General features: G+C 34.4%; 2 protein-coding genes across 2 annotated transcripts; one reads left to right on the forward strand and one right to left on the reverse strand.

The window, feature by feature from the left end:
- Window positions 1-5,634: 5,634 nt before the first annotated feature.
- On the reverse strand, window positions 5,635-11,469 carry LOC123561134 (uncharacterized). The gene is made up of 3 exons (XM_053516617.1): window positions 11,359-11,469; window positions 8,593-9,383; window positions 5,635-7,789 (listed from the first exon to the last, which is right to left on the reverse strand). The coding sequence occupies exons 2-3, from the start codon at window positions 9,008-9,010 to the stop codon at window positions 7,587-7,589; spliced, it is 621 nt and encodes a 206-aa protein (XP_053372592.1). The 5' UTR covers window positions 9,011-9,383; window positions 11,359-11,469; the 3' UTR covers window positions 5,635-7,586.
- Window positions 11,377-21,749, forward strand: LOC123561133 (uncharacterized). The gene is made up of 5 exons (XM_053516609.1): window positions 11,377-11,533; window positions 13,952-14,216; window positions 14,801-14,961; window positions 16,234-16,455; window positions 16,835-21,749. Exons 1-5 carry the CDS (start codon window positions 11,515-11,517, stop codon window positions 17,266-17,268), a joined length of 1,101 nt encoding a protein of 366 aa, XP_053372584.1. The 5' UTR covers window positions 11,377-11,514; the 3' UTR covers window positions 17,269-21,749.
- The last annotated feature ends 3,377 nt before the right edge of the window (window positions 21,750-25,126 follow it).

The following is a 25,126-nucleotide window of genomic DNA, read 5'->3' on the forward strand; positions in this document are numbered from 1 at the left end:
TTGTCAAAAAGTTACAATGTAAAAACCCCTTTCTTAAATTTGGCCGAAAAAGTTTTTGTAGTTTTTTTAATAATGTCAAAAGGGTGTTTCAAAGGTTTTCAAAGGATGTTTCTTACGTTTAAATTTTGTCTGGAAAGGCCCTTTTGGGAGTCAAAATGTTCACATATAACACCCCCATCTCTTAAATTTTGGCCCAAAAACGTCTTCATAGTGGTTTTTATAAATGTAACAAAAGGGTGTTACAAGGGTTTACATGGGTGTTAAATTATGTTACGTGTGTTTTGGAAGGGATTTTTCCCAAAAATCCCAAAAAATTACCCTGTTACCCCCATTTTTTTTAAATTTGGGGGAAAAAAAGTCTTTTTTAAATGTTATTGAAGTAACAATGATGTTACAAAGGGTTTTTTCAAGGGGTTTTTACATGGATGTTACTTATGTTACGGGTCTGAGAATGGTGGGTTTTGTAGTAAAATGTTAGCATTTTTTCAAACCCCCCAAATTTTTTAAATTGGGCCCCAAAAAATTCTTTTGTAGTGTTTTTTAAAAAGGTAAAAAGGGGTGTTACAAGGCTGTTTTTAAAAGGAAATTACTTTTTATCGTGTGTCTGAAAGTGGCGCCTATTTCTAGTCCCAAAAAGTTTAAAACTTTTTTCCCCCTCTTTTCTTTAAAATTTTCCGAAAAAAAGTCTTAGGTGGGTTTTTAAAAAGTAAAAAAAGGTTACCCAAAGGGTGTTACAAGGATGTTCTTATGTTACGTGTGTTAAGAGGTTGGGGTGTTTTTCTAGTCAAAATGTTACGCATGTTTTAACCCCAATTTTTAAATTTGGGCCCAAAAAAGTCTTTAGTAGGTTTTTTTTAGATGAAAAAAGGATGTTACAAGGGTGTTACGGGGTGTTACTTATGTTTTCGTGTGTCTGAAAAATGGCGTCATTTTTTTAGGCAAAAAGTTAATATGTTACACATGTTTTCCTATTTTTTAAATTTTGGGAGAAAAAAGTCTTTGTAGTTTTTATTAGTTTTAAAAGGGTTTTCAAAGGGTGTTACATGGATGTTACTTATGTTTTTGTTTTGAGAAAAAAGGGGGGCCCTTTTTTTGTCAAAAAATTTTTCCAAAAGTTAACCTCATTTTTTTAAATTTTGGGGCCCAAAAAAAGTCTTTTATGGGGTTTAATAATGTAACAACATGTAAAAAGGTGTTACTGGTGGTTCCTTTTTTTAGGGGTGTCTGAGAAGAAGGGGCCCCCTTTTTAGTCAAAATTTAAAACCCTTTACACCCCATTTTTTAAATTTTGGCCCAAAAACGTTTTATATTTTTAATAATTTAAACCAAAGGGTGTTACAGGGGTTTTCATTGGGGGTTAATTTTGTTTGTGTTGGGCTGAAAAGGGGGCGTCTTTTTTAGTCAAAATGTTAACATTTACAAACCCCATTTTTTTTAAAAATTTTGGGCCCTAAAACGACTTTGTAGGTTACTAGTTTAACCCGGTGTTACCAAAAGGTGTTACAGGTGGTTTCTTTTGTTACGTTTTTCAAAAAAGTGGCGTGTTTTTCTGTCAAAATATTACACATTTTACACCCCATTTTTTTTAAATTTGCCGAAAAACGTTTTTGAAAGGGTTTTATAGATTTAACAAAGGTTAAAGGCTGTTTCCTGGAAATTTTTTTTTTTTTTTTTTTTTTTTTTTTTTTTTTTTTTTTTTTTTTTTCCTTTTGGGACTGTTCTGAAAAAAGGGGCCATTTTGTAGTCAAAAGGTTTCCCTGTTACACCTCATTTCTTAAATTTGGGCCCAAAAAGTCCCTTTTTTATGTTATATAGATGTAACAAAACATGTTACAAAGGTTTTCATGGGAACTTTTGTTCGTGGTCGAAAAGGCAAACCCTTTTTTTTAAATCCCAAAGTTTAAAAATAATTTCACCTCATTCTTTAAAATTTTACCCAAAAAAAATCTTTTGTTTTTTTATATAGAGTAACCCCAAATTGTTCAAGGAGTTACATGGATGTTAAATTAATTTTCGTGTGTCCCAAGAAGGCGGTTTTTTCTATCAAAATGGGTTTCGCATTTTTAAAACCCAATCCTTAAAATTGGCCGGAAAAAAAAGTTTTAGTTTGGGGTTATTAGAAGTAACAAGGAATTTTTACCCGGTGTTAATGGTTTTTACTTATGTTACGTGTGGGCTGAAAAAATGGGTCCCTTTTTTAGGCAAAAAGTTTCCTTTTACACAAAGTTAATCCTATTTTTTAAATTCGGCAGGGAAAAACGTCTTTTTTGTTTTTTTATAGGGTGAACAAGGGTGTTTTCAAGGGGTTACCTGGATTTTTAAATTATTTTACTGGTCTGAGAAGAGGCGCCTTTTGTAGTCAAAATGTTTCACCCGTTAACCCCCTCATTTCCCAAATTGGCCCAAAAACGGGCCCTTTTTTTGTGTTATATAGATGTAAAAAGCGTAACAAGGGTGTTTTCATGGATTTCCCTTTTGTTACGTGGGCTGGAAGAGGCCCCTTTTTGTAGGCAAAATGTTACAAAATGTTACACCCCCATTTTTAAATTTGGCCGAAAAAAAAGTCCCTTTTGAAATGTTTTATGAGTAACAAGGGTTTTACAAAGGGTGTTTCAGGATTTACTTATGTTTTCGTGTGGGCTGAAAAGTTGGTCTTTTTTTTTGCAAAAGTTTCACATTTTTCACCCCCATTTCTTAAAATTTTGGGCCCTTTAAACGACTTTGGGAGTGTTACATAGATGTAAATTGGAAATTTTTCAACTGTTCCCGGGGTGTTAAATTATGTTAGTTTGGCTAAGGTTAAATGGGTGTTTTTCTAGTCAAAAATTTTAAAAGTTCCCCCCAAAATTTTAAAATTTAACCCCAAAAAGTCCTTTTTAGTGTTATTAATTTAACCCCCCGGGGTTACAAGGGGTTTAATGGTGTTATTATGTTTTGTGTGGGCTGAGAAGAGGCCCATTTTGTTCAAAATGTTAACATGTTACACCTCATTTTTAAAAATTTGGGCCCAAAAAAAAGTCTTTAGTAGTGTTAATAGTGTAAAAAGATGTTTTCAAAAAGGGTGTTACATGGATGAACTTTAAAATTTTCGGTGTCCCGAGAAAAGGGACCCTTTTTTTAGTCAAAAAGTTTTCACATATTTTCACCTCATTTTTTTAAATTTGGGCCGAAAAACTCTTTAGTATTGTTATTTTAGATGTTAAAAAAAGTTGGGTTTCAAGGATGTTTAATGGGGTGTTACTTATTTTTTCGGGGTGTTAAAAAAGGGCGTGTTTTTCTATTTAAAAAGTTACGCATGTTACACCCCCAACCTTAAAATTTTGGCCCCCAAAAACGTCTTTAGTAGGGTTTCCAAAAAAAGTAAACAAGGAGGGTTTCAAGGCTGGGTACTTTGGGTGTTACTTATGTTCGTGGTCTGAGAAGCGGCCCCTTTTTTTTTTCAAAATGGGGCCCTTTTAACCTATTTCTTAAATTTGGGCCCCAAAAACCTTTTTAGTGTTATATAGATGTAAAAAGGAATTTTTTAAGGGTGTTTCATGGATTTTACTTATGTTACTGGTCTGAAAAGGGGGGTCTTTTTTGGGAGTCAAAATGTTTCACATGTTTTCACCCTTTTTTTAAAAAATTTCTTTTTTTTTTTTTTGGCCCCTAAAACGACTTTGTTTGTGTTTATAGTTAAAAAGGGTGTTACAAGGGGTTACATGGTGTTACCCTTTTTTACTGTGTAAAAAGTGGCGTGTTTTTTTTTGCAAATGTTATTCATGTTACACCTCATTTCCTTTTAAAAGTGCCGAAAAACGTCCCTTTTGTAGGGTTTTAAAGATTTAGCAAAAAGGGTTTCATGGATGTTACTTTTTTCCCTGGGGCCCCGAGAAGGGGCCTTTTTTTAGTCAAAATTTTTAAAAAATGTTTTCCCCCCATTTTTTAAATTTGGGCCCAAAAACCCTTTTATTTGTGTTATTTTAAAGAAACAACATGTTACCAAAAGGGTATTTCATGGTGTTATTATGTTAGTGGTTTTGAGAAAAGGCCCTTTTTTTTTCCTAATGTTTCACATGTTACCCTCATTCTTTAAATTTGACCGAAAAAAAGTCTTTAGTTTGTTATATAGATTAACAAAGTTTTTACAAGGATTTTCATGGATGTTTTCTTATGTTACGTTTTGTTAAGAGTGGGGTGTTTTTTTTAGGTTCCCAAAAAATTACGCATGTTACACCCCAAATTTTTAAATTTGCCCCAAAAACTCTTTAGTAGTTTTTTAAAAAAATGGGAAAAAATTTTTACAAGGCTGTTACATGGTGTTTCTTAAGTTAATGGTCTGAAGGGGAATGGCCCCTAATTTTTTAGTCAAAAAGTTAACCCTGGTTTCCCCCCCAATTTTTTAAATTTGGCCCAAAACGTCTTTGTAGTTTATAAAGAGTAACATGGATGTTACAAAGGGTGCTTACTGGATGTTACTTTTTACTGTGTCCCGAGGGAAAAGGGGCCCCTTTTTTTAGTCAAAATTACCCTTTTTACCCTCTTTCTTAAAATTTGGGGGGAAAAACGTCTTTTTAAAAGTTTATTAGATGTAAAAAAAGGTTTTTACAAAAGGGGTTTTTCATGGATGGGTTTCTTTGTTACTGTGGGCCCCGGGAAAAATTTTTCGTCCCCCCCTTTTTAAGTCAAAATTTACCCCCCCCCCAAAAAGTTACACCTTTTATTTTTTTAAATTTTGGGCCCAAAACGTCTTTATTTGGGGTTTTTTTAGAATTTAAAAAGGATGTTTCAAGGGTGTTTCCCTGGATGGGTACTTTTGTTACGTGTGTTCCCAAGAAGTGGCTTGGGTTTTTTATCAAAATGTTACACATTTCAACCTCATTTTTTAATTTGGGGCCCAGATACTCTTTTTAGTGTTATATAGATGTAACAAGGGGTTACAAAATGTTATTGGGTGTTACTTATTTTCGTGTGTTAGAAAAGAGGGGTCTTTTTGTAGGGCAAAGCAAGGGTACTGAAAAACTTTTTAAAAAAGTCTTTTTCATGTTTCTTTAAAGTTTCATTTTTTGGTTTCTTATGTTAATTTTTGTTTAACCAAAAGAAAGTGTGTCACCAAAATTTGGGGGAATTTTTTGCCCATTTCTATTTAAAAAGCCAGCATTGTAGCCTACTTTTCTTCTTATTATTTTTCTTGACGTCAACAATATGGGAAAACCCCGGCCCCGGTAATTTAATTTCCCGCTTATAATAATAGAAATAAAATTTAAAAATAAAACCCACCCGTTTTGACAACGATGACATCTAATACTAAGTTAAAACAATTTCGAAGAAGTAAAAATATATCGAAATAAAGAAATGATAAAGATCAAAAAGCTAAAACTGTTTCAATAGAAAGATTGAATGAGTTTGTCATAAAATTTATATATCCATAATCGTAAAAGCTAGCGTTTCGGTGTTGTTTTATGAAATACAGACACGAAATAAACCTGTAATATATGAGGGGTGCTTAACCCTTGCTTATAAAAATGACACTAGCAGAAGTATATTTCACTGTTGGTATTTTTTTAGCAGAAACATTATTGTTTAAATGATACAAAAGTAAGGCTTCTTCGTTTACTAGTTGGGAAGTTATGGAATTTGTGAAAGACGCTCGTATATGTTAAAAAGTTTTATTACAAAACAAATAATAGTAATAAAAATCAAACTATAAAATAGCAAAATATAATTAACAAGAGCACCGTATTGCGGGTGCAGACGCTCATCTGTTTTTTTTATCTCAGTATATTACAAATATTGACCTACCCATGATTCAAAAGGGGCCATAATTCTTGCAAAAAGCAATGCAGAGTTATGGTACTTGTTGTGCAGTGACACTTTTGATGGTAAACATATGTTGCAAGTTTTAAAGCAATAGCTTTGACCGTAAAGGAGGAAAGTTGACCTAAACGCAAAACTTAACCAAGAACTCTAATATTTTCTAAGTCCAAAAGGGGCCATAATTCTGGCAAAAAGCAGGATGGAGTTATGTTTTTGCTGTAAAGAGTCAGCTATTGATGGTGAACAAGTGTTGCAAGTTTTAAAGCAATAGCTTTGATAGTTTAGGAGAAAAGCTGACCCCTCTTACCGGTCCGCGCGTCAACCGTTGTTTATCGCAGAATATTATATACCCTCCTCAAATGCGCTCATTTGATTGGTCGAAATGAGTGCACGTGCGGGTCCGCAAAAAGCGATAATGACTCTTGTGATATCACCTTTTCTTGTATGTAAGAAAAATGGGCCATTCAAATGAATGCATTTGAGAAGGGCATATAATATAACAATTATAAACTTATGTTGAGGTTAATATGTGTTTTTATGGACCTGTAAAAATGATATTGACCGAGGACGCAGTCATCGGTCAATATCGCTTTTACAGGTCCGTAAAACACATATTGACCTCAACATAAGTCAATAACTGTATAATATACAGAGCTTGATTTTCTTCTTTGTTTAACTGGAAATCAAATCGAGCCATTTAGAATCTGCGATAAACAATGGTTGACGCGCGGACCGGTAGGAGAGCATTATGACGTCAATAATGACGTCAAATTGCCACATGACGTCCGATACATTACTCCTCGGGTAAATGAAGTCCAGTATGATATTTATTAAAATATGCCAATGAGCATGTCAGAATGAAAACAATCAAGGCCTTCTTGTGAGTTATCGTCTGATTTACCACGGTTCATCGTTCAGATGCTTCGGTATTTAACCACGAGGGCGTGCTACTCATCTGAACTTAAATCAGTTGATAAACCATTAGAAGGCCTTAATTATTTGTTATATTTAAATCGGGCAATATTTGACATGTTTAAATAATTGATGCATACGTGAGAAACATAAACAAAAAGGATGCAAAATACAACTACTCTTGCTGATGAATGACCAAGTTGGTCAGTGATTAGATCATAATGAGTTTACTGAACACGTTAAGTTGTCGAGTTTTTTGTATTACCTCAAATATGACAATTACGGACGTAAATCTGTTTGTCATGCTTGTCAGTAAAGGAAAATTTAAATCTCTAATTTGGCATTAATTCTGTTCATTAATTGAACTTATATACTACAAAAAGCAACAAATTGATTTAATAAACATTTCCGAAAGTAGTTTCGCTTTCTTTGCTAAAATTCACTCCACGCAGGAAAACGCAGCTTTTTTTTTTTCTCGACAAAGTTCTGTCTATAAAATATGATCCTATTCATGAATCAGTGAATTTGGTTTGGACAAGAATGTTTAAGCCACACGCAAAACGATTTACTCTATAGTTCCTACTATATTTTGCGTTATGCTTTCTCCTCTCACCAATATAAGTAAACCGTTTCTCTTATTTGTCATCTTAAAATAAATTATCACGTGATCTCATCGTAATAAATCTGTAGAGCAAATACATGTTTCTTTTGCATCATAGGTCATGCTTTTCAAACTGACAAACTGAACATAATGGCGGGGTCAGTCTACCCGTGTAATAAACTTATTTAACCTGTATTTCCATGAAAAGCTGTCAATTGCATTTCTCCCAAGAGTATCAAACTAAACTTTTATTGAATCCAACAACAAATGGAGTAAACTATGACATCCTCCCCGGTACTTCATTTCCTCCTGTACCGTATGAATGTTCTTGCTTCAAAGTTGCTTCCAAACCTTTCAGTTCTTTCTTCAGTGTAGCAATATCGGATTTTGACTCCTCTAGTGCGGAACGTAGAGTGTAAACACAGAATGTTAGAAATAAAACAAACGCAACGACAGCCAGAAAAACAATAACAGCAACATCTGAAATGAGAAATGATATTTTCTGAACAGGAAATCTTTCTAGAGTGTCTTTTCATAACAGGAGTTGAATAATGTATCATTCTCTTTCTTTAACTATTACTGATAAACCTAAAATTCTAAATAAGCACCGTGACCTATCATCATCTTAAACATTTTAAAAGATTGCGATGTGCTGGATCTTTATTACTTTGGAAAAATATGTCTATGTCTTTAAAAAGATCATTTTCATGATTGTGTAAAACTGGGCATCTTTCACTTGAGGAATTGAACTAAATCACTTTTCGGCTTATTGTTTAGGCTTCTTAATGTTTGTAATTCTTCTCTTGTCTGTTTTATGACAGAAGCCAGTTCTGTCAGCAACTTAAAGAAAGTTAAGATTAAATGGTATGTTTGTAATTCTTCTCTTGTCTGTTTTATGACAGAAGCCAGTTCTGTCAGCAACTTAAAGAAAGTTAAGATTAAATGGTATGCAAAAGTCATGAAATGAGCAAATTTTCAGAAATATTTGCCAGCTAGAAAGAAATATGCAGATGTTCCTTTAAGGCTTTTTATTAGATTGAGCAGCCCACACGTATTATATTTATTTTTAGGGGCATCCTCAAATCGTTTAATGTTCCTAATCATTAAAGGTTCGAGTCCATTACAGGTCGTCATGGCAGTGAGCAATTAAGCGGGCTCACGTTAGATCTGTGGTTCTATCAAGGTCACCGCCCGTGCATGATGTAATGTCTCGAGGGGCAGCTGTGTCTTTCTTTGCCTCTAAAAATATTTTGGAGATGTGACTAAAAACCCAACACTCAAACCTTTATTGAACGTGTTTGGAAATATCCTGTTCTCTATCAATTGCTGTAGTTCATATATTCTTTGGTCAGCCGCTTTCCTGTTATTTTGAACATCTTTTAGTTGCTCATTAACATTTTCTATTCTCACTTTGAAATCTTCTTCTACCTCTGCGTATAACCTTTTCACAAATTCACGGAGTTCACGTACATTGTCTTGTGTTTCAGTAGTAAAAATACTTAAAGATTTTTGCAGTTCTTTTAATCTTACTTTACTTCCATTGTCCAGATCGCTCAGTGTCTTGGAAAAGTGAGCGAACTTCGTTTCAGTCATGTTTTTTATCTTGTTCGACAAATCCACTGTGAAATTTATATTGTTGCAGAGTTCAATCTTGAGGTTTTCAAGAGCGTTTTCCATTTCTAATTTATTAGTTGTGCTCATTTCATGTTTTGTTTGTATTTCTAAAATATCTTTAACTTGTTCTTTTAATAACTGAAAATCTGCAAAGAAACTTTCGTGTGTCACATTGGAGCTTTCCGGAATCAACGCATTATTTTTGCTCTGAATAGTTTCAGTTCTGTAATCTCGGACTTTTTCGTGTATATGATTACTTGTGCCTTCAGTTTCGTCAGCTAAATCAGATTTAGAGTTTAAAACATTTGCATGATGTGTTTGTTTGTGAATGTCGTTTTCAGTTTGAGAAGCATGTTCCTGTTCATTTAAGTTGCTCTTGTCCTTGGCGCTGTGTAGAATCTCAGTTTCTGTTTTGTAGTAGTAGATAAGAATGCCAATTACTAGAACCAGTAGAGATAACCTAAAACCGTCAACATATATTTTAATGTGTTTTCAATGGTAAAAAGAAATATAGTTTCAGTTACATACGTATCATATTTGCAAAACTATAAATGTGCACAGAATGATGTGCACTGTTTTGCACATGTTGTATAGCTTAATTTGGAAAATATCTGGCAACGCCTCTACTCAAAGGTAATCTGGAATTCTAGTGTATAATTATCTGAGTAACACTCGACGTATGTACCTAAAATATGTCTTGGAATCAGTTTTATTGCACATATGAATATGTCGGAAGTAAATGATATGCACAGCCAGGCAACTATGTACTATAAGAATCTATCGATGGTTGAAGGTGTGGATGGAAATATCTGGCTCTCGGGTAACAGTTTAGGCGTTATTGCAAAACAGTTACCCGAGAGCCATCCGTACCATCAACTAGTGATATAATAGGGTTATTATCACAGTAGCTTGATCTGGAATGCAGTATCCGGCTCGAGTGGATTTTGCCAGATCGGATCTGATAATGCTACTATGTACGTAAATAATATGTACCATAGGCGTAGCCAGAGCTTCAAAAATGATCCGCACAACAATGCACGAAGTGCCGAGTGTGGAAGGGGTTTTCCCTCTCCCGCCAGTGGGGTGCAAGAAATTTTGGAGACTAAGAAAAAAATGGTGCATTCTGACGCATTTGCGGCATATAATTTAAGGGGACTTCGGACACTTAATAGGGTAATATTTCGAAACATTTTACCGCTAAAAAGCCCCCCTCAACACACACACCGGGAAATGTTGGAGACTTAGATTAAAAATGGTGCTTTCTAACGCATTTTGTGGCATACAATTCTTATGCCTTACACGTGTATACATAAGTGCCTACATGCAATAAAGATGCTATAATTTAGTAACTCTAGCTTTTTTTGGCAACAAACATACCTGGATTTTTTTTACATTACGCACACGCGTACTGTGCGCAATGGGCGCTACGCCATTGTGTATAGTCTCTCGTAAATCTTATAAATTGTCAATGTACAAATGTAATAGATTTTACTTTTAAATATTTGTAAAAGTGTACACTGATGAGACTTAAATAAAATATTATCTATCTGTATATTTACAAGATGCTGAATTTCAAAACAAAACATGACAGCATTTTGTATCTTCAAAAACGATTTACTATGCAAATATGATACGAGTAGGCCTACTTGGCAAGAGCACTTAAAAAATAACAACAACATTTATCATCAGAACACATGAACTATCTTACTTATAAAATCATACAAAGTTGAATTTGTTTTGCATTATTGTATAAAAAAACAACAACATACAATTATCAAGCAAACCAAAGGCGTAAAAAATCTTTGTTTCCAGTAGCCCGACCTACCCTAAATTTTTAGCCCGACCCTGAATGTTTTTATGACCTTGGAGAACTTTTTTTTCAACTTTTAACACTTTCTGTGCTTTAAACATAGTAAGTGAAGTTAGAAATCAACTTTTTAATGCTCTAAAGGCATAACCCCCTTATCTGTGTTCATTTTTGACACACACAAAATCTAATTTCCGAAAAGTCTCACTAAAATAATTTTTTTAGCATGTTACCGGAAACAAAGATATTTTAGGCCTTATATCATGTTTGTAATTTATCTTGCGCAACATGCATCCGTCTACATAAAGTGGAAGCGGAAATACCTGGCATGTAGGACTATGCACTTGAAAGTAGTTTTTAAAAAAAAAGTGATTATCTGTGACCAGTTGACTGTTAATACGTAGAACACAAGTCTATAAGTTACAGTAAAATCCTCCATGTAATACACCTCCTTTGAAACTATATATACATCTGTTGACGGCGTTACATGCATTCATGCGTAGCACCTTACAAGTAGTAGATTCATTTCCTTGTTCACACACTAGTAAAATAAAACGACGTTGCTTTTTTTTAATAGATACATGAAAGAAAATGAAGTCAAATAACACATGTTCAATAAAATACAAACCAGACTTTTCTTTACATCTAAACGTTGACATTTTGATCTGAACCTGCAATTCTATTATATTGTCTTCGCTCCGTTGCTAATGTGAAGGTCAATCTTTAATTAAAAGCGAAAGTAGAACTTAAACAGACAAGGGAAACTACGTGTCTGTTTGCAGTGATGAGCTCGTCGGTAGAAGGTATTTTTTTCGTCGTTTTCTCGAATATTAATAGAAAATATCTGTTATGTTATATTTGTTATGACATTGTGTGAAGTGTTTTTATTGATAGTTGACGTTTATATAATGTTACAGTATTCGGATATATATGTTGAATGTTGCTATTTTGGATAGGGACTTCCTTTTAAGGTATTGGACCCGTAATAGAGTACCTCTATTTTGAAGAGTATTCAATCCATAGACCTACTTTGACTGCAATTTTCAAGGGGGGAGGGGCGCGTAGGTTCAAACCTCACTGGGACCAAACTTTTTTTTCCAACATTTTCCTTTTTCTAGTACGTTTTTACTTCTTTCAAGACTTATGGATGTATTGTACAAAAGCGGAAAATTTTCATTTTATAAGCGATTTCTTGCTGTTTAAAGTAAATTTACCTCTGAATCAGGAGGGATAGAGTTAGACATCTTTAAAAATACTGAGGTACATGCGGTAAAAGTTCTCTACTTTGCTTTCATTCTTTAGATAACATATTGTGGAAGAAATACAGCTAGGTTTTACTTCTGCCCCTAGGTTATTTTTGAATGAAGTGAGCAAAAATAGACCCACAGGATTTGACCTTAATTTTTTCAATGTTGGTGAAAGAATTCTGTCTCATTAAATCTGTTTACTTGAGACACCCTAGAAAAAAAAAGATATTTACAGTTTTATTTTGTGTTTTATAATTGTTTAACAATAGTTTGAGATTTCTTTTTCTTTAAATTAATGCTGTAATGATTTCTCTGCAAACGTTTTAGATAGACTGGCCATCACATTGAAATTTGTCTCTACTTGAGCTTGAGGAAAAACCCATAAATTATACAAAAATTACAAAAAAAAAAAAACGGCACGATAAAAGTTGTTTAAAATTTGCAACACAGTGCAAAATATGGTCAACTTTAAGAATATACCAAACAAATGCCATTTTTTAAACATTACTATTAGGGGTCCAATACCTTAAGCTATACTTTGGGTATCTAGATCTGCATATTAATGAGGCTTTATGTCGTGTTCTGAAAGTATTTCTATGGAATACGATAAAGTGCCATTTAGTTATAAACGTTTATGATGGGGGAGTGGGGGGGGGGGGGGGGGGGAAGCGGAGAATTGATCGTAATTTAACACATAAAAGTTTAGATCCGAAAATGCACCATAGGCCACCATTTCATACATTATTTAGAATTCACTGACACACCGCCCTTACAGGACGGGAACTGCTAGAGTGAACAGCATTTGGGGTTCTGCCAAACTGGTGTTCCTCGGGCTCTTCCAGCATTCAGATTAATAATATTTGTGCACTCGGACTTAATATCACAAAATTCACCAGAGGCCATAATTTTATACCAGCCCTCCGAAAATTTCCAGCCCTGCTCCTCCAACACCCAGCTATTCACACTACAAGCCTCGCTGGTAAGAACTTCACCCTCAACATTTGCTGCTGACTCATAACCAGATAATTATGTTATCATTTTAAACACACTTAATAATATCGCTGTCATTTTTCAGTTAGGCCTAAAATGTCTTTGTTTCCGGTAACATGCTAAAAAAATTAAGGTAGGTAGGTCGTATTTTTTTTTTTTTTTTTTTTTTTTTTTTTTTTTTAAATATTTTTTTATTAATTGAGACTTTTCGGAAAATATTTTTGTGTCAAAACACGAATACAAATAAGGGGGTTATGCCTTTAGAGCATTAGTAAGTTGATTTCTAACATCACTGACAATGTTTAAAGCATAAAAAGTGCAGTTTTGCAATTTTTTGTTAAAAAGTTGAAAACAAAATATTCTCCAAGGCCATAAGAACATTTAGGGTCGGGCCAAAAAATTAGGGTAGGTCGAGATACCGGAAACTAACATTTTTTACGCCTAATATGAATTCGAAGTGGTGTTGTTAAATAACTTGATAAAAGTACAATGACAGTATCAGTAACAATATAATGTAAAGAATGTGCATTCTACTGACGTATATATCAGACAATCTTATCTCAAGTAGGATATAAACATGAACTACATGAGTCACGTTAGGTAAATTTAAAAACCAAGCACACAAAACATCTTATTCGTTTTTAGTGTAGACAGCCTCGTGTATATATTTTAAACAACCTTAAACAGTTGCTTATAACTATAAAATCATTTTAATTTATGAGCAGTCCTTTTATATTCTTCATATATTATAAAAACATTATTAACTATAACATAACCAAATCTTATGCAAGGTTGAATTCACTTTCTTTGTGTTATAACAGATTTTATATGTAGCACAATATTGTATATACATACTTGACAGATTTCAGATCGATAAATAAATTATACTACATGTACATTACTATTGATATAATTAGTCCCTTTCCAGCAGGGGATTTTATATTACCTAGCAATACTTCATTCAGTAATTTTCATGTTTTCCAGATGTTGAATTCAAGCCGTATGAAAGGGAAGCAGTTGAAGCAGAAGAAAACGTACGCAGTGAGAATGTACAACTACTGATCGATATAGCCCACTTATGTAACAGGAAGGACAGGACAAGAGTGGAGAATATATTTCTACTGGGGAAGAGTGGAGCTGGTAAAAGTGCCCTTGTTAACACAGTGATCAAAGTCATTGCTGGCAAATATTTACCAAAGGCTAAAGTTGGAGCAGGTGTTACACAGTCAAAGACTTTAACACTGGAAAGGTGAGAATATTACACTTAGGCCTAAAAAAATTCTTTGTTTCCGGTAATATGCTAAAAAATTAGGGTAGGTAGGTCGGATTTTTTTTTTGGAAGTTTTTTTTATTAAGTGAGACTTTTCGGAAATTATTTTTATGTCAAAAAATTAATACAAATAAGGGGGTTATGCCTTTAGAGCACTTACTCATTCTTTACACACAATACTTGATTTTTTACCAATAATTTCGTGTTTTTTTTCTAAGTGATGCATTTAAATGGTAATATAAAGAAAATGAAACTGCTAATAATATAGTATAAGGTTACAAATCGAAATATCTCGATCAACAACTTCATAGAAATGTTATTCTAAGTGAAGTTTCAAAAATGTATTTAAATACTCAGGATCTATAGGATTGCTTTTCTCTGTACGGCCGTCAATACTCCGCATTTACAAACTTGCCCTCCGTTGATTATAGTATTACGTGGCACAAGTACCCTCATTTCGAAACAACGTGTCATACAAAACATCTCCCGTATTCATGTTACATTCAAATATTAGTTTTCTTTCACAAATGATTTGAACTCTGTGACTTATTCATTCCTTTCAGATATAAAAGTTGTGGTGTAACAAGAGAAGATCTTACTGTTGGTACACAACGAGATCTGGTACAGGGCATGTTACGGAAACTGCCTACTATACTCGATGCAGCAGGAAAAGGTGACATTAACACGGAGTCTCTAAGAGAAATACTTGAACTGCTTATAGGAGGTAATATTTTGTTATTATTGTTGAAATCTTTTCCAGCAATGTTACCTGTAAAGTACGAGAAAATGTTTACAGACATCACACAGCTTGCATCTTCTGCAGCTTCCCATCGTAAAAGTCTATGGCAGACATACCCTCGTTAAACATGTGTTCTTGGAATGTGAGTATTCGTGTTTGATCATGTTTCTTGTTTTAGAATTTAATGAAATCTCAGTGAAAAAAAACTGAATCTTTATTAATTTTCTTTAAACAGTGTATATATAGTAGTTTACATGGTTTAAGATGAAGCATTTGTCAATGGTTTTGTAATAAATTGATTTATAGGAATGCCCGGGGAAAGAACTTACGTTACCTCTCCGGGTATAAGACTGAGCCACTTGATATTTGGATTAATAGGATTAAATACTGCCATACAATACCTTTTCCATTCATCCTGTATTTGTTTGTAAGCATGTGCAAAGTATGTGTGCATGTACAATGTATATGCATTTTCATGTGGAGTAATGTATGACTGCTTTCTATATATGTGGAATTTCCTCTCAGCTCAACTTAGCCAAAGGCTCATGGTGATGTTTTGTGATCCGTGCGTCGTCAGTCAACCGTCGTGCATCCGTCAACAACTTTTAAAAGATATATTCTTCTAGAAAAGCGCTAGGCATATTCAGACCAAACTTACTTAGAATATTCTTGTCCAAAACCGCAAGGCATAGAGCCTCGATATTTCTCACGTGCCATCATTTAATGGTCCTCTATGAAAATTGTTTAAATTATGCCCCTGGGGTGAAAAGAGGCTTCGCCCCAGGTACCCAAGATTTACATAGACTTACACAGGAAAACTAATCTAAATCTTCTTATTTGAAACTGCAAGACCTAGGCTTTTGATATTTAGTATGTTACATTGCCTAGTGGTCCTCTACCAAGATTATTCAAATTAGGGGTCACCTGACTGTGACCTTGACCTACTGACCTACTTTCTTGATTTTTAAGATACAGCCTTAAAATTTGGATGACATACACAGTTTTGCACATCGATCTTAAAACTGTCTATTAGTGACCATGAATGTGACCTACTTTCATAATATTTTAGCATCAGTTTGACATTTGAATTAGTTCACATAACTGGAAAGATATTTCAATGCTTGCTTATATTTGACTTTCTTACCAGATCTCTTACACTTGTCTGTAGCTCATATTACTCAGGTGAGCGATCCAGGGTCATCATGACCCTCTTGTTTAATTGACTGTGCGTAAGTTAATGCTTACATCTCTTTTAAGGTTACATTCCTCCTGGTACTAGCATAGAGGCCCTGGAAAATTTACAGAAGGAATACCGTGTTGGTGCTCTCAAGGACATAATCTACACACAGCCCCAAGAAGACTGGAAAGTAACCAAGGTTGTGTTTGTGCAGAGTTGTCGAGATGCAGTACCACAGAACTTAGTTGAATGTCTCCATACAGTGCTAAAAACTACAGACCCTAAAACTGCACAACCTTTATGTTAGTACAGTACTAGTAATAGATCTATTTGAAATAAAGTATGGAAGCAAGAGACAGGAATAAATAATGGCAAACAATGCAATATTCCTTTTACTTGCAGAATAATGTTATAAAAAAAATACAGTTTATTTTGTAATTTAAAAGCTTAAACGTTGTTTTATATCTATCAAACCTTTAGATTGGTGTGCATCTTAGGAATAAGCACAGATTCTTTTCTGTGATAAAATTAATTTCTTATCTAACAACAATTTCAGATTTGTTTCATATTTAAGAATAAGTTATTGATTTGATAATATTATTAATTAAATTATAAATATTTAGTATACTTTCATAAGCTCTAGGAGAAAATACAGTCTGTAAAGGGACTTTTTTCTTCCAGACACTGGCGACGTCTTCGTCGTCATTACCAAATACGACTTGGTGAAGGACCAGAGCAAGTATGACTCCCCTTCCAGTGAGCAGACGGTAACCATGGAAGAATTTGAAAGCGTGGAAAACACGGTCGCTGAGGTGTTCAATATCAAAGGTGCTCTGAATGATAACAGGATACGATGGGTTAGCTACACCGACATGGTCGACACGGATAATCCATACATAGACAACATCGCACTCAAGTTCATTAAACGCATGGTCACACCGGGAAACCAGAGGGAAGAGGTCGTGAAACCCGTGATAACACAGTCGACCAAAATGATGCTAGAAGCAAGGAAATGGTGGCAAGATCAAACTTTCTCGCTCTCGCAAGTACTTCTGATTATAGTTAGTCTATTTGTTGCGCTGCTGCTGTACAAGTTGTTTACGGCACCACTTTAGACATGGCAAAATATGAGCTGTACATCAACTGATATAAACATTTTGTTTGAAAGATTGCTTTGTCTGGCAATAACCAGTCCTAAAAGTGTATCGAATTTTTGAATACCTAAGTATAAACTTTTCAACTACTCTTTCATATTATATATGAGTAGAAGATTTGCAATTCAGAGCACCCCATTCGCGTTATAAATGAAGTGCGTTTTTAAATAAGCTGTGGTACATGACCATTCAGTCAATACTGTATTATTGAATTAATCAAAACGTAACGTAAATTACTGAAATATGTTTTAATTGTAGCATTTGGTACCACAAGCTAGCTTTTTAGCAATGTAATTTTGATTGATGTAATTTACCAAAGATTTGGTCTCTAATTAAAGTATTCATTGATAATTCTATATTGATGCATATATATGACAATATTATTACTTTTGTTTGATATGTTTGGAAATAAGGGTGTAACACATGTCTGAAAGAATCTGTTTGTTAACACATGCTCTCCCTTGGGTTGAGAATTTGATTACATTTTCTCCACAAGAAAATCATGTTTTCTAGATTCAGCAAACCGTACATATATCTGTGATTTTTTGCATTAAGTGTGCCTTCTTATCAGACAGAAGATATGGAACATAGTGGAATTGGGAAAAAAAAATACGTATTTTAAACTGTGAAATATACACGTTTCCTTCATTACTCGTAATTAAACGTGTGACCTTTAGTGTAGGGAATATATAGCATACACATACTGAACTGAAGTTGCAAGATTGGCCTAGAACATATCATGAGATCGTTACAATTAGCTAATCTTTCCTTCTAAAAAGAAGCATCACTTTAAACAATTGACATTAGTGGCATATCGCCAGATCAACATCAACATTTCAAATCTTAAAACGTGTATCATTTGATACTAGATATCAAAAATGATAAACCGGTATTGTGTAACATAGTTTAGGTCGTGTGTATGATGACTGTACAATCAAATTCCTTTCTTGCATCAATTACCACCTTTGGGAATTGTCTATATATTTAGTGACTAAATTAAGTGTTATTATGTGAAAAAGGTCCAAATATAGCTTTCTATTGGAACCACGAACTGAATGAAGTATTTTCTACTTTTCTAAATATTTGACTAAAATCTGAATTTGGGCCGTTCTAGCAGACAGCACAGTTATATAAACTAGCTGTTTTTATTTAGGGCCCAGACTGTCAAAAACAGATGTTTAACATTAGGTATACCTCCAACAATTTAGGGGCCCTGCCCAAAATCTAGGGGTCATGGGCTACTGGCCCCCTACTAATTTATATCCCTGCAGCGTGATACGGGATATGTGCGGATGATATGGGATATGTGTGGATGAAACGGGAAATGTGTGGATGATATGGGAAATGTCTGGATGAAACGGGGGATGAAACGGGAAATGTGTGGATGATATGGGAAATGTCTGGATGAAACGGGATATGTGTTGATGATATGAAATATATGAGGACAACGTGTTTAAAATCAGGATATATCATTTTCATACCAAAGGCCAATCGTTTTTGACCTTTGACTTGCAAGCTTTATTACATGACACCAGAAATCTACTTTTACAGTTTCAGTTTTTAATTTTTGACTAATTTACCCAGAAAACTTATGCTGAATACAGAACTGTCTTATGGCACAAACTATGGATCGGGGATTTATATAAGGAGACATGTAACAAAATATAGGTTGTATTTTGTATAGGTTGTATTTATAGATTATATTTTGTTACTTCGCATTATTTCGGTTAAATTCTAGTCAGCTTAGAGCATGGTCAGATAAAGTAGACAGATGTTCAAGTTCGCCTGTCTTTTAAAGTCGTTAGAAACAAATGAGCCGTGCCATGAGAAAATCAACATAGTGGCTTTGCGACCTGTATGCGGTTCGCTTTCAAAGTCTGTTGCAATTAGAGAAATGGTTAGCGAACAGCAATGATCCTGACCAGACTTCGCGGATGCGCAGGTTGGACTTGATCCATGCTGGTCGCAAAGCCACTATGTTGGTTTTCTCATGGCACGGCTCAAATGATGTGATACTGTACTTAAATGTTGAAATCACTGAGACAATCATGTTAACAGCAACGAGACATGCGTAATATAGTTCAGTACTGAACGTAAAGTTAAAGACAAGCAAACGATAGCATTCATGTAGAGGTAGGCAAATTGTTCTTTATTGTAGTGATTCAAAATTGTCAAAACTAATGACTGCATATTGAAGTCATTATATAATCGCTCACTTCTTGATTGTAATACCGGAAAAAATAACTGAACAAGTACTAGTAAATTCTTGTGTTCCAATGGTTTCGGATACGTTTGGGACAATTTATTTGCAGTTAATACAAAGTTTAGTATAACTATTTATAAGCAAAAACTATAATTGGTTGTTTTGTGCAAGACTGGTTAGATAATATCAATGTAAACAGAACACTGTCATTCTATAAATATATTAAAACAGAATTTAGTTATACTAAAGCAGTTATCAAAGTGCAAACGATTTGCTTTAAATAAATTGCACGTGTCTGCACATAGTCTTAGGATAAGAAGGGGCCGTTCTGGCCCTGATAGGCTCAGCAGGGAAGATAAAGTGATGCTGAAAATGGAGATTTAAAGAACGAGTATCGCTTGGTGTAGAAAGGTGCAAATAATTGTATTCATATTTGAAAGGAACTCATTCCTAAACTGGAAAAGATCTAATATAAGCCTATTTATAGAACTGTTGAACTCTGAAAATGAAAAGACATTGATAAAATTGGCGACTTGTATCATACTATCAAAAGCGAATGAAATTGAAAATAACTGTATAAATAATGTGATGTAAATGTATTGCCAGTATTGTTCTCCACTCTCCGTACTGATTTATGAATTTTTCATTATGCAGATGTTTTAATAATGTAATTCTTATATATGATATTGTTGTATTTTATCACTATTTGTGTGTTTGGAAAAGGAACTTCGGTGCAGTTCCTAGAAAAGCTAAATCTGTGTTCTCTTCTGTAAAGCTCGAGAGATGTAATGTATGATGTAAATATATTACCCTAAAGATTGTTTTGGATTTTGGTATTTTTCTGTCTGTTGATTATGTATAGTATTCGTTGTGTTTTTGTTGTCATAACTTTTGAGCGTGCATTTCACTACTTCAAATCGAGTATGCTAGTTATTGTGCTTGGTTGTGTTCTATGCTTTTGTAGATTTTGTTTATTGTGTACTTAATGATTATGACATGACTTGTCAATGGCATTGTATTTGTTATATTATGTACGCATTAAGTCAAAATATGATATTAAAATACTGTGTTAAAACATATCGAGGGCTTGGCGCAAAACTGTTGTATCTTCTTCTTTATTTATATACACTTACAATAGTTTTGCACCAATCCCTCGATATGATATGTTAAATAATTCAAAATAATGGTAATGTCTTACAATTAGCGTGAAATATTCGGTTCACTTTAATCATGGTCAAATATCTCAAAAATAAGCATACGGACCTATACATTTTATTTCACCATACTATAGGCAATATGTTTATTTACAATTCTGAGATGTTTCTTCAAAATCTACGTTTTAGAAAAAATTTTATTCGCGAAAATGTTTTGATAGTTATAATTTTCCCATAGACTGCCATTATGAAAAATTGCGTGAGGTCAAAATTTTTCAAATAAGTCTAGCAAAAAATCAAGCACACGACCCTATCCTTTTTATTTGCTGTGTTTTCTAGGTATATTCTGAAGTTTTGAAAAATCAGTGCTTAATCAAATTCTACATGGTAGAAAAAGTTTCGATCCAAAAGTGCAGAACTATCTTAATATACTGTATACATACAGTCTGCATATGAAATCTTGTGCGCGACTAATCTCCCGAACCCTTGCACACATTTTAATGAAACTTCACATAACTGCATGACCAGTACCAACCCTAGTTGTGCATGGTGCATGTTAGATCCTTTCAGACAAAAATTCTGCAGAGTTATGGGATTTCGATTTTCGTTACTATACTATATACATACAGTCCATATAATTATGCAATTTTGTGTGCGTCAAATTTCAAAGTACTTTGTCAGTGAGTGCGGGGGATGGGGGTGGGGGTACATTCATCACCTTTAGTGATAGCTCTTGATAAATTATATTTTAAGAGTTTTAAGAATTTCTGACAAATACATCCAGTTGCTCAAAACAGCTGATTATGCTACCCGTTGATTGACGTTTGACATTTCGACATTTTACAAGACTTTATAAATTAAGGATTATGAACACTAAAATGTAAAACAGAACATCAAAGAAGTGATCCCCACAAAGACAAATATTAAACAGTCGGTTAAAATTTCCAAAACCTGGTCCAAGTTTATTCGTTTAATGCAGTTTCACACCAGTTAAATTTATATTAAAAGTCACTTTAATGTACAGCTTTGTTTTAATAAACCACCGAATTCATGTAATAAATGATTTTCTCTTCTTTCGTTCAAAACTGTTTTCTTTTTTTCAATTTACACACTGAAATAAACAAGAGCGGTCGACGACTATTTAAACTCTTAATCGAAAAAGGATCATAACTTTGTGGAAGATCCACACAGCGTTATGGAACTCGTGCATAGTATCGCTGGTCATCACAGTGGATAAATGTGTGAATCTATAGTTATGAATATGGAGCTTGTTCAGATATAAAAGTTGCGGACTTCATGAACATTGTTGTCACTAAACACCTGTAAAGCTACCAGTATCTGCGTTAATTGTTCACTAATTTCTATTTATGTGATGCAGATATTGATAACCTTTTGATACTTCTAAAACAAGGTATATAACAATATAACTTTTATGCAGCGCTGTTATTTCTATACTTTGTCAGATTGAGCGTCATGACAATTTCCAGGCTGCATTCGGTAAAGCTACTAAAGTTTTCTAAGATGCTATGACAAGACTTTTGTTTTAGACACACAACATGTTTAGATTTCAGCCATTTAACATTTGAACCCTTGGCTTTCTTCTTTGACTGTGTCTGGCGGGAAAAGCGACAGACTCGCATTCCAAGAAAACACCCTGTGTAAAATAACCTATAATTCCTATTGTAAAATCAACCCGACTGGCCGGGCCGAAATTACACTGTAGGTGAATAACCGGTCAGCAGTAGAAAATAGAATAAGCAGAAACAAAACAGCGTTTGTATTGTGCCCCTTGCGATTAAGGTCTTTGACTGAAACACTTGCCCCAAACCGCTGCGGGTTCGAATCCCAGCTTAGGGTATAGAGTTCTCTCCATCCAGCTGGTTTCCGAAAACTCGATGGTTCTATCTAAGAAAAAAACCCAATCAGTTTTGCCTTTCACGTTCGGTCACTAGGAAGACTTTTCGACCTGAAATAACCGCGTATCAACTTCAGGCTACACCATCGTTTGATGTCGCTTTTTAAGGTCGATGAATCCTCATATTGTCCGCAATACCTGTATGCTATCTCAATCAATGACTGATAAGTAAATTGAACACTTTCATAATTGGTTTTTAAACATTGCATCAAAGAAGGATAAATTCGGTTTACATCTTTAAAAATCTTTCATAAATTTATATCTCTTTTGCGTTTATTGCAGAAGCTTATTATTAGTGAGAACGATTTTATTGAAAAAGTGATTTATTACCCCCACCTAATTTCAGATTATTATTTACGTAAATGTATTGAGATAACGATAAAAACTATTCGATTATCGACTTTTCAGATAAGGCTTATCAGCAGTGACTGTCGTGTTTAATACAGATAGCTCGATATTTTAGGTAGAATAAAACAGAAAGTAGACAGTAAACTTTTCTGTCAGGATGTGTTCGTCAGTAGAATGTAAATATTACTTTCTATACGTATATATTGGTTACATTATCTATTTTACTAAGTAACATGACAGGACATACAAGGTATTTTACCCCTATTAGATAATATCAGTGGCTCACTGAAATATGGTAACACTGACAAAGCAAATATTCTTAATATCCAATTTCAATCTGTTTCCACTCATTAAATCCCCTCTCTCTCTGTCTGACAGTCCTGTCTGCATACTATCAGGGACAAACTTTGCGATTCAGGACTCCCCTTAGTATCCCACCATGTCTGACATTTCTGTAAATCTAAATGGTATCCTCAAACTGTTGGCAAATCTTAAAAAAAGATAATGCTGCTAGTCCTGACAACATCAAACCAGTGGTCCTTAAAGAACTTCGTTGTCAGATTGCACCTATCCTTAAAATACTTATCCAAACATCTCTTGTCTCTGGTACTTTGCCATCAGAATGGAAAAAGGAAATATTGCCCCTCTATACAAGAAAGGACCCCAGTGTGATCCATCCAACTACCGTCCTATCACATTAACCTGTATCCTTTGTAAACTGACAGAACGCATTATTGCATCAAATATTTCCTCCCATTTTACTAGGTACAACATTCTATATGAACTGCAACATGAATTCAGACAGTGCCGCTCATGTGAAGTCGCAACTCATACAATGGTTGATGACCTAGCCAGAACCCTTGTTGCAGGTCAGCAGTCAGACCTTATTCTCCTTGGTTTTAGCAAGGCTTTTGATAAATTTAGTCACACTAAACTACTTTACAAACTTCATGAGAATGGTAAAATAGAAAAAGTAGAAACTTCACAGGTCGCTCAACACGACAAATACGAAAATGTTGCAGGCTCGGTTTGATTGAGCCTGTTCATGGACGGTAGTGGAAATGCATGCTACCGTCCACGCCCTCTAGCCCCGGGTTGAGCAGAACTCAACATTTACACATGCTAAAAGTACAAAAAGCAATTTAGAGACATCCGCAGATGTATTCAAACACAGGCTGCACTTTTGACTAGATTCGTTTTTTCAACCCAGGTGGTTGTTTTCGAGGGCGAGAAATCTGTTCAAGTTTCCTGTGACATCTGGTGTGCCCTAAGGGTCTGTCTTCGGGCTTCTCCTCTTTCTTCTTTATATATATTAATGACTTACCTTAACATGTAAAATCCCAGGTCCGACTTATTACTGATGACACAGCTGTCGATCTTACTATCAATAATACAACTGATTGCAGTAAGTTACCACATGATTTTGACAACCTACAGAAATGGGAAAGTAAATTGGAAATGCATTTCAACCCAAGTAAATGCCAAGTTCTTAACATTTCACGAAACAAACATACAATGCAACATGATTATATATTGCATGACCAGATCCTGAAACCGTACCAAATGCAAAACACCTTGGTTTAGACCTAACAAACGACGTCTCCTTTAATACTCATATTAACAAAATCTGCACAACAGCAAACAGAAGACTTTGTTTCAAAAAACAAGAAGGTTAAATAAATAGCATATAAAACTCCTGTCAGGTCTCAGGCAGAATAGTCATCCTCAGTCTGGTCACCCAACACTAAACGTAGTATCAATAAGATAGAAATAGTACAAAGAATAGCAATCAGATGGATATACAACAACTATTCCACATTATTATGACAGTGTCTCAGAAATGCAAAATGCTCTAGGTTTAAGATCTTTGGAGAACAGACGAACCGATGCAAAGTTAATAATGTTTTACAAATTTGTCCATTCACTAGTAGCTATTCCTGTCCCAGTATATTTTGAGAGACTAAGGAGACCAGCTAGTGACACACACACACACACACACACACACACACCCTGGCCTGTAGACAAATCCATACAGTATCCAATTATTACAATTTTTCTTTCCTTTTTTCAAGTACTCTGGTCTAATGGAACAACCTCCCATCTGAAATTGTACTCCTGCCTACGCTTCAATTTTTCAGGCAGGCAGTGCTTATTTGGTTGTAGCAAAGTGCCTTTTTAACCTGTTTTTTTTCTACTCTT

Source organism: Mercenaria mercenaria, chromosome 10 (genome assembly GCF_021730395.1).
Source record: "Mercenaria mercenaria strain notata chromosome 10, MADL_Memer_1, whole genome shotgun sequence".
NCBI lineage: Eukaryota > Metazoa > Mollusca > Bivalvia > Venerida > Veneridae > Mercenaria > Mercenaria mercenaria.

Coding starts and splice junctions, on each gene's coding strand:
- LOC123561134 (XM_053516617.1), bottom strand. CDS start 9,010: ATGAGCACAACTAATAAATTAGAAATGGAAAACGCTCTTGAAAACCTC. Junction 7,790..8,592: donor TCCAAACACGTTCAATAAAG/GTTTGAGTGTTG, acceptor TTCTCATTTCAG/ATGTTGCTGTTATTGTTTTT.
- LOC123561133 (XM_053516609.1), top strand. Junction 14,962..16,233: donor ACTTGAACTGCTTATAGGAG/GTAATATTTTGT, acceptor ATCTCTTTTAAG/GTTACATTCCTCCTGGTACT. Junction 16,456..16,834: donor TAAAACTGCACAACCTTTAT/GTTAGTACAGTA, acceptor TTTTTCTTCCAG/ACACTGGCGACGTCTTCGTC.